The 9,103-nt window shown below is 56.1% G+C and overlaps 2 protein-coding genes and 2 non-coding genes across 5 annotated transcripts; 3 read left to right on the top strand and 1 right to left on the bottom strand.

Annotated features, from left to right (window-relative positions):
• The first annotated feature begins 77 nt into the window (after nt 1–77).
• On the top strand, nt 78–6,440 carry TSR1 (TSR1 ribosome maturation factor). 2 transcript variants are annotated; one of them, XM_085309298.1, is made up of 15 exons: nt 78–214; nt 288–391; nt 793–1,009; nt 1,089–1,223; nt 1,589–2,016; nt 2,377–2,536; nt 2,882–3,039; nt 3,333–3,538; nt 3,898–4,060; nt 4,313–4,423; nt 4,609–4,741; nt 5,183–5,299; nt 5,603–5,743; nt 5,866–5,940; nt 6,057–6,440. In XM_085309298.1, the coding sequence occupies exons 1-15, from the start codon at nt 115–117 to the stop codon at nt 6,233–6,235; spliced, it is 2,427 nt and encodes an 808-aa protein (XP_085165424.1). In that variant the 5' UTR covers nt 78–114; the 3' UTR covers nt 6,236–6,440. The 2 variants fall into 2 exon arrangements, with proteins under 2 accessions (XP_085165424.1, XP_085165425.1); XM_085309299.1 differs by lacking the exons at nt 5,183–5,299; nt 5,603–5,743; nt 5,866–5,940; nt 6,057–6,440 and adding an exon at nt 5,062–5,168.
• On the top strand, nt 3,608–3,700 carry LOC146593434 (small nucleolar RNA SNORD91 family). The gene has a single exon (XR_014896393.1). It is a non-coding gene; the product is annotated as a small nucleolar RNA SNORD91 family (small nucleolar RNA).
• LOC146593433 (small nucleolar RNA SNORD91 family) lies at nt 4,804–4,896 on the top strand. The gene has a single exon (XR_014896392.1). It is a non-coding gene; the product is annotated as a small nucleolar RNA SNORD91 family (small nucleolar RNA).
• A 402-nt stretch (nt 6,441–6,842) lies between the features above and the next one.
• On the bottom strand, nt 6,843–9,102 carry SRR (serine racemase; the record flags this gene model as incomplete). Its single annotated transcript, XM_085309324.1, has 7 exons — nt 6,843–7,130; nt 7,413–7,622; nt 7,910–7,984; nt 8,076–8,195; nt 8,269–8,372; nt 8,674–8,809; nt 8,962–9,102. Coding segments are annotated over 7 exons (984 nt in total), but the record flags the coding sequence as incomplete, so codon positions are not given.
• Between the last annotated feature and the right edge of the window lies 1 nt (nt 9,103).

Genomic DNA, 9,103 nt, shown 5'->3' with positions numbered 1-9,103 from the left:
GCTGCGCGCTCCCAGCATGCCCCGCGCCGGCGCCTACCTCCCCTCCCTCCCTTCCTCCCCCGGGCGCGGGCGGAAGTGACGCGAGCGGAAGTAGCGCGGCGGCCAGGAGGCGGCATGGCGGCGGTGGGAGCGCACCGGCCCGGGCCGCTGAAGCAGCAGAACAAGGCGCACAAGGGGGGGAAGCGCCGCGGGGCCGCGCAGCGCCGCGCCGCAGGTGAGGCGGGTCCCGCCCGGCCCCCCGCCGGCCCGCGTCCCGGCCCCCTCCTCACCGCTCTCCTCCCCCGCAGGCAGAGTCGCCGCCAAGGCCCTGCCCCGCCGGCGRCGCCGCGACCTCGGCAGGGTGGATCGGCGGCACCAGGCACTGCAGCTCCGGCGGCAGCGCAAGGAGGCGGTGAGGGGCTGGGGGCGTTGGAGTAGGGGGAACGGGACCCAGGCCGGTTCGGGTGTTGGGGGTGGGGAGGTGGATGGAGAACAGCAACTGGATGCGTTTGGGGCATGGAGAAGGGGAATGGAATAGAAAATGGGAACTGGGAAAGGGGAATTAGGCTAAAATGGGAATTAGGCTGATTCAAAGCAGGATTRGGGGTGGGATGGGGCCTGGGCTGGCTGAGGTCTACCTAGGGGATGAGGGAASTGGGCCTGGGAGGGGAATGGCTACCTGGGTTGGTTCAGTCTGGGGCAGGGAGGGGGGCTATTACTAGGCCAAACCAGCTCTGACTGAGGTGGAGAGATTAAGATATGATMTGGGGAGGAGAGTAGGAGCTGGGGTTCACAGTCTCACTGTGCCTGCAGGTGTTGGCAGAGAAGCGGAGCTTGGGCAGCAAGGACGGGCCCCCACACCTTGTGGTTGTGGTGCCGCTGCACAGCACGGCTGCAGCACACAACACGCTCCGCTTGCTGCAGAGCCAGGACTCGGCCRTTGTGCGCGTTGATGAGGGGAGACCTGGTGGTTTTGCGCTCCTCTGTCCCCGACTCAAGCAGCGCTGGCGCTTCGTGGCAGCGCAGACAGGTTAGGAAATGCTGCTGGTGGGATGGGTTTTGGCTCTGTAGCCCCAGCAGCCCTAGTAAGGAGGGTGTTCTGTGCACAGGTGATCTTCATGCTGTCCTAGACCTAGCGAAGGTTGCAGACTCCCTCCTGTTCCTCTTGGATCCTGCGGATGGCTGGGATAGTGCAGGGGAGTACTGCCTGTCCTGCCTCTTTGCACAAGGGCTCCCCAGTTACGGTGAGTGAGTGAGAAACATAAAGACTTCTAGTGGGGTGCAGGTGAAGGAGGTGCGTGGTGGGGACTTCCTATTGCAGTAATTAAAAGCTTCATGTGTTGGCAGGTGACCACAGGTCTCTAACCACTCTATTTCTAAGTGTATTTCAATTTCAGCTGCCATATTCTGTATTTTAATGATGGATTTTCTGCGATGATTGTGTGTTCTTTTGAATGGATGAAGCAGTCTCTCTAACTTGTGCTGTGAATCTGTTGTTTGGTTCATTTGAGTTGCAGAAATCTGAGTTTGTCTTGTTAATGCTTGGTAAAAGGAGGATGAGAAGAGTTATGTTCCGATCACGAGCTCTGTTTTGTGTGCTGTTTGGTAGCTCTTGCTGTCCCAGGTGGCACTGACTTGCCACCAAAGAAACGGATAGATGCTAAGAAGAAACTTGCCAAAGCCATTGAGAAACGCTTTCCAGAGGCCAAGCTGTTCCCCTTGAACACAGAGCAGGAATCCTCGCTGCTGCTGAGGCACCTCGCCACCCAGAAGCAGCGGCATCTTGCTTTTCGGGACAGACGGGCTCACCTGCTGGCCTACGCTGCCGAGTTTGTGCCCAGCCAGGAGAGTGATCTGGTTGGGACCTTAAAGGTATCCGGCTTTGTGCGGGGACAGACCCTCAGCGTGAACAGCCTGGTGCATATTGTGGGACATGGAGACTTCCAGATGAGCCAGGTGGATGCCCCTCCAGACCCCCTCTCTTTGAATCCGCGAGTGGTTAAAGGACAGAAGAGGAGTCAGGACATGGATATACAGGTGTGCTGGTGGTCAGGGTTTGCCCTGACTGTTAAAACACATTTATTTTAAACTTTCACCAAGAAAGCACAATAGGGTATAATTGGCCAAGCGTGGGGGGAAAAAGGAGTTGTGTCAGGGAGGGTGGCAAGCTTGTGCTCTGCCAGTGAGCTGAGATTTCCTTGGGTAGAGCATGTAATGAGCACTGATTTTACAATATAACAAACATTATGTTGAGGAGAGTTTGTGCTGTTATTTGTCAGGGTGGGGGTAGTTTTGGTAGTGAGGATCRGTAGATGAGCTAGTCCTTCACTTCTGAGTGATCCCTAGCTTGAATTAGGTGTGTTCACAACTGGGGGACTCCATTCTCTTGCCCTTCAGGATGACTCTGTAAATGGTGCTGATGAGATGGAGGAGGACGTTAAGGTCCTGATGAAGGCAGATGCTAGCAAGCAGGAGTCTTTGGAGTCAGAAGTGGTCCCTGATCCTATGGAAGGGGAGCAGACATGGCCTACTGAAGAGGAACTGCAAGAAGCAGAGGGTGAGCAGCAGCAGTGTTTCTGTACCTTTTCTGCGTCCCTGATAAGAGCGCTACGAGAATCCTTGCATCACTGGGATGGCTGAGGGGGATGTGGAGAAATGCACTGATTTGGAGCCCTAGCCTTCCTCATGACTTCCCTTCCTACTTCCATCACCTGACCCCTAGGCCACATGGTTTCCGTGGTGATTGGTAAGGTTACATGTTGCTGCCTTTCCTGGGCCCTGACAATTTCTGTCCTGGGCAACAATGATTGTCATCTAGAGCTGCTCTTGGTTCTCCTAGTGTAGAAGCTGCTGAGCGGAAGGAGGGTTGTTCCTGTATTAATCACTGGTGGGAATCCCACAGCTTCTCTGAAGGCAATCCGGAAGGTGGTGAAGGTCCCCAAAGGCACATCCAAGTACCAGGCTGCCTGGATTGTGGATGATGGAGAAGAGGACAGTGAGGAGGATGATGACGATGAGGAAGATGATGACATTGATATGATGGAAGAGGCAGCTTCCCAGGTACTTTCAAGTCCTAATACTTCAGATGATCTCTAGGCCACTGTTGTGTGTCCTAGGACAGTCCTATCCTTTCAGCTTTTACCATGCCAGAGCACAAAATGGTGTCAGGACATGCCTGAATTTCAGAGTTAAATCTCTCAATTATGTGTGTCAAGTTGCTTCTGTGGCCTGAGCAACTGTGCTGTGGCTTGGGCCATGTTCTGCACTGGGTAAATATCCATAGGGTTTGCAGTGCTGCATGGACATCAGCAGTATGTGTGTGCTTATGGGCTTTGTGCTGTCCTGTRTGTCAGGAGGGGGAAGGCAGCGAGGAGGAAGAGGAGCTTGCGGAGGAGGAATGTGAGACCATGACTGTGTCCGAATGCGTGCGGGACGACAACTACGATGAAAAAGTGGAGGAGGACGAGGAGCAGATGCTGGAGAGATACAAACAGGAGCGAATGGATGAAATGTTTCCAGATGAGGTGGACACGCCACGTGATGTGCCTGCCAGAGTCAGGTAAGAAACTGTCTCCTTTGCTGGGAGTGGAGCTGGAAGGGTCCCTTCCATCTAGTTGGGTGAAATAGGGCAGGAAGCCTGTGATGTCTTAGCCATGATGTCTGAACCTGGCTGAAGGACTCTTCTGAAGATGTTCCCTTAGGCTCTGAGGCTTCCAGGGGAGGCACTGGCAGAGGGAGTGGGTGGCCTGGGCAGCTTCCTAGGGAAAGGGGAGCTGAGCTCTGGCTTGAGAGAGGGCTAAAATTTGCTTTGCTCCCTTTATCATCTCTGAGGGTGTGAGATCTTGAGGAGTGTGGAAGGGGCTGGCAAGACACCTAGATTTGTGAAATAGTTTATCTTTCYTGTTGTCTGTCCTTTAGGTTCCAGAAGTATAGAGGGCTCAAGAGCTTCAGGACTTCTCCATGGGACCCCAAAGAGAATCTCCCAAGGGACTATGCCAGGATTTTCCAGTTTCAAGACTTCTCCCGAACCAGAAAGCACATCTTCCGGCAGATAGAGAAAGAGGAGACTGAAGGGGCTTCGGTAATTCCCTTTTCTCTTGCTGGCCAGTCACCTTTCTGTCTCTTCCCCTGCTATATTCTCTTGCTCCCTGAAGGAAAGACTTGGCAGAGAAGTGGCTGCATGGTTTATCATTCAGCCAGCTGTTTTTTAACCTGAAGTCTCAAGCCCAGATAATGTTTTTCTCCTGGATTCCCTCTCTTACACAGACACGTTCCTCCTGATACCTTTTCTATTGAGAGAGAGAGAGATTCACAACTGAGCCTCTCTTGACAGGTTGGCTGGTATGTTACGCTTCATATCTGCAATGTGCCTTTCTCAGTGATGGAGAGCTTCAAAGATGGGAGGCCACTAGTTCTGTTTTCACTGCTTCTTCATGAACAGAAGGTGAGTAGGTATGGCCATGCTGGTATCTTTGTGGGTATGGAGCTCACAGGACCTGGTGGGCAAAGCCTCTGGGAAGCCGTTGTCAAGGGCATTTGTCCCTGCTGTGGTGTTGGTTGCTTTCTGCTCTGCCCACCGTCATTTGTCAGCCCTGCTGTTGGCCCCTCACAGTGCTGCATCTCCTGCAGATGTCGGTGTTGAATTTCCTGGTGCGGCGGCATCCGAGCAACAGTGAGCCGGTAAAGGCAAAGGAGGAGCTGATCTTCCACTGCGGGTTCAGACGCTTCCGAGCTTCTCCCCTGTTTTCTCAGCACACGTCAGGTTTGTGAGGGGCCTGTGGGGAGGGAACAGGTGTGCTGGGAAGCAGAGCTGGGGTTTCTAGGGCAGGAAGCCAGTGATGTCTTAGCCGTGATGTCTGAACCTGGCTGAAGAACCCTTCTGAAGAAACACCTCTAGGCTCTGAGGCTTCCAGGGGAGTCAGTAGGCAGTGGGGGCATAGGAGGGCCTGGGCATATGGCTCTATGGCCCAGGCAAGACAGTAGCAGGCTCCACACAATGAGCTGGCAGTTTGGAGGATCACCATGATCCCCAGATACTCTGCCCCTGCTGAGGAGTATTGCATGTGACTGGTTTCCCTACAGAGCAGAGCCTGCCTGCCAGCCAGTGTGAGCAGAAGCCGGGGAAGGATGGGGTTGGTGTGGCTTTTCCAGAGCTCTGGTGACTGCTTTGGGACTGAACTTGATCACTGCTGTTCTGTCCTAGCTGATAAGCACAAGCTGGAACGTTTCCTGCGCCCAGATGCTGCTCTAGTGGTGACTGTTTATGCTCCTATCACTTTTCCTCCTGCCTCAGTACTTCTTTTTAAACAAAGAAGTAATGGTAAGTTGGTATATGCTGGGGAGGTGGTGTCTGGGAAAGGAATATTAGCAGGGCTCTTTCATACCCAGCTTATGAGTGTAAATTATCCAGAAAGTATGGCTTGAAAGAGCTGTGCATCCTTCATACTTCACAGTTTGAGAAGATTAACTTGTTTATCACTGACCTTGGTTGGCGGGGTGGGGAGGGAGGAGGAAGAAGGTTGCCTTGGCCTACGAACATTTGGGGAAGGACATTGCGGTGAGGGAGGTGATGGAGGCATGTTTTGTGGCACTGCCCGGGTGCATAAATTGCTCTGCTTTGTAGGAATGCACGATCTCATTGCCACGGGTTCTCTGCTGGCTGTGGACCCAGACAGAATTGTTATCAAGCGGCTGGTGCTCAGTGGCCATCCTTTCAAGATCTTTACAAAGACAGCTGTAGTGCGATACATGTTTTTTAACAGAGGTACAGCCCTTCTCCGTGTGGTGGGAAGAGGGAATACGGAGGCAGAACTCTTGCTGCCTGTGGGAGGGGTTGAGCTTACATAGGAAAGTCTGTTTCTTACCTGTTTTTACCTTTCTCCCCAGAGGATGTGATGTGGTTTAAGCCAGTGGAGTTGAGAACAAAGTGGGGTCGTAGGGGACACATAAAGGAGCCATTAGGTAGGTTTGGTTTTTTGTCTCTGATGCTGGGCTGGAAGTGGTCCCTCTCTGTGCATACCCATCTGCTCTTCTTAAGCAGAAGAGACAGCTGATGGCCTCTTCTGCTCTGTGCCTAGGGACCCATGGTCACATGAAGTGTCACTTCGATGGACAGCTAAAATCCCAGGACACGGTGCTGCTGAACCTCTACAAGCGTGTTTTTCCTAAATGGACTTATGACCCCTATGTTCCAGAGCCTGTGCCGTGGGTGAGGGATGAGACCGTGCCCCTGGCACAGGAGGTGGAGATGGAATAAGTCTCAAGGCCCAGCATGGCTAATGCAGTTTCTGCCTTTGCTCCCTGGTTGCTGCTCTCAGCCTGTACGCAGTGAGGACAGCACTGATGCGTCTTGGACGTGTTAGTGCTGGGATCTGTATGGGGGTGGCTGCCTTGCAAGCTGCTGGTCAGATACCAGCTACAGCTATTTATTTTGATGGAAAAATATTTTCAAAAACATGGAAGTCCCTGTGTCGTGGTGGTATCTGGCTGTAGAGCCCAAATGGGAGGCTGTCTCGTGAACCCCGACCCACCAGGGCTGCTGCCTTTCCTTCCCTCTTGCCCTGCCATAGCAGTGGACTGACCTTGCTGGCAAGGGGATTTTGCTGTATCAGGGATAGGTCCTGCACTGGACTTTGCTGAAGGTTATTGCTGAGACTGAAAAAGAAAAGTGAAGTAGCAGCTGGGGAGACTGCATGCAGCTCACTTGAGGCCTGTCCCAGAATGGGTGGCTGGGGAGGGAAGAACAGGCAGCACTTTGCTTCCAGGTCCCCTCCCCCTGCAGTGATTCTTGCTTTGCTTTGGGACAAAGTGACTCTGTGGAGACCAATGCCAACTTCCCTTCTCCCTCCCTAAAACCACAAATGTTTGGGGTTGTTCATCTGTTTTAATAGTGCAGAAACCAGGCGGTACACATCCAGCATTGGGTTCCTGCTGCTTGAGATGCTGCTCTGTTCTCACTCCGCTTTCCCAGAGAGGTCTGTGAGCCAGGTCAGGGAGCTCAGGTCTACGTTTCCCCCACACAGCACGACACAAACGTTCTGCACATCCTGGGAGACTGCTCGGAACTGCTCCGAGAGCACAGCCGCCACTCCCACACCCGCTGCTGGTTCAATGAGCAGCTTCATCCTTTCCCACACCAGTCGTGTTGCTTGCTGTCAGGAGAGAGCAGCAGCGGTCGTTTCTGCAGCATGTACATACTGCTGTAGGGGTAGGGCTCTGCGTGTGCAAGATCCCTGCAGCACTTTGGGGAGGGAGAGCAGAGCTGCTGCCAGTGCTTTCTGGCTGGAGACAGCGTGGGTGCTGCATGGCTGCTGTGGCGTGTAGGGGCTTGTGCTGCCCGCGTGGAGTGTAGGGGTGAGAATACAGGGACGGAGCATGGATGGAAGCAGCTGCTTACTGGCAGCTACCGTGAAGGGTAGCCGCGGAGTACTGACCTTGATTTCTTGCTCCGAGACTGTCAGGACATCATCGACCAAATCCCTAATGATGGGCCATGTGTTTGCTCCAATGCTGGTTTTAACTGCGTCTGCGATGGTGTCTGGGGGGTGCAGGTTGGGGGTCAGCTCCCCTCTCAGCTTGGACTGGTAACAGTCATCTGCGTTGCAAGGTTCAGCAGCAAACACTTTCACATCTGGTCTCAAAGCCTGCAGGGAGCAAAAGTTGCCACTTGGTTTAAACTAGAGTGCACCCGCCTGCGTTTGCTGCACCCGGAGGGGGGTGAGCGCGCATGCAGTGCAGCCTTAAGGAGGGCTGCAGGCGGGGGCTGCCAGCTCTGCCAGGCTGCCRCTGTGCAGACTGCAGGCGGCCCAAAGGCTCCCACAGACTTGGGCTTTCTGTTTCCAAAGGGACAAGTCCCTGTCTGCCTTGGGAACCCAACCGTTCCCACAGCGAGAGGCAGCTGCTTCTTCCTAGATGTGCGGCTGTTGCCTACCTTGACAGCAACTGCTATTCCAGCAACCATTCCTCCGCCCCCAACGGGAACCACCAGGGCGTTCACCTCGGGCACCTGCAGAGAAAGCACGAGCGTTTTTGGCACCATGCCTCTGCCCTTACGCTGCTGCCCCTGGGCCAGCTCTGAGGCGTGTGTTTTCCGTCACCTGCTCCAGCACCTCCAGGCCGATGGTGCCTTGCCCCGCGATCACTGCTGGCTCCTGGTTGGGGTGCAGCAGGACTCCGCCTGTCTCCTCGACTACCCGAGCCGCTGTCTCGGCCCTAGACTAAGGGACAGTGGGTCGGGGGGAACAGCCTGGCCGTGACGCGTGTCACTGGCTGGTCTCCTCTGTGCCTTACCTCGTCGCTGGGCTCGCATGGCACCAGTGTGGCACCGTAAGCGTGGATGGCGGCTTTCTTACAGCGTGGTGCTGTCTCGGGCACCACAACGTAGGCGGGAATCCCTGTGCGGTGAAAGAGCCAGGTGGTGAGAGGGGACAACCCCTCCTGCTCACCCTGCCCCGCGGGTGCCGCAGGAGTGGTGGTACGTGCAGCCCGGGCCAGGCCTTGCCTGCGCTAGCCTGCCGTGGGGGCAGGAGAAGGGGAGCCCCGCAGCGCCAAGCCTAACCCAGCCCGCGCTCTGCGCGAGAAGCTCAGCTTGAGAGCGGGCAGAGCCGGGGGCCCGGAGCTGCCGGGCTCTGCGTTCACCCGTCTGCRTGTCCGGCACGGGGCGAAGGGCCTGGGCTGACGGTCCCTTGGCGTTACCTTCCGCCCGGGCGGCGCAGGCGAGCGCCTGGCCGTGGTTCCCRCTGCTGTGCGTCACCACGGCCCGCGGCAGCTCTGCTCCGGCACGCTCGGCCTCTTCGACCAGGCTCCTGACGGCGTTGAGGGCGCCGCGGATCTGGAAGGAGCGCGCAGCCCCCCTCAGCGCCCGCTCTCGGGGGCGAGGGCCTGGCTGCGCCCCTGCGGGGCAGRGCTGCCCGGGCGCGGCGGCGGCGGCCGCGCTCCTCCCGGGCTAAGCGAGCCCTCGCCCCGAGCGTGGCTCCAGCGCACCTTGAACGAGCCGGTCTTCTGGAAGAGCTCGCACTTGAAGCAGAGCTTGCGGCCGGCCAGGCGGCTCAGGCCGCCGCTGGCCACCACGGGCGTGCGGCGCAGGCGGCCGCGCAGCCTGGCGGCGGCGGCCTGCACGTCGGGC

This window comes from Rhea americana, unplaced genomic scaffold (assembly GCF_003343005.1).
Source record: "Rhea americana isolate MKP2758 unplaced genomic scaffold, rheAme1 scaffold_295, whole genome shotgun sequence".
NCBI lineage: Eukaryota > Metazoa > Chordata > Aves > Rheiformes > Rheidae > Rhea > Rhea americana.
The sequence above is the reverse complement of the archived record's forward strand: the minus strand, read 5'-3'. Positions and strand labels throughout refer to the sequence as shown.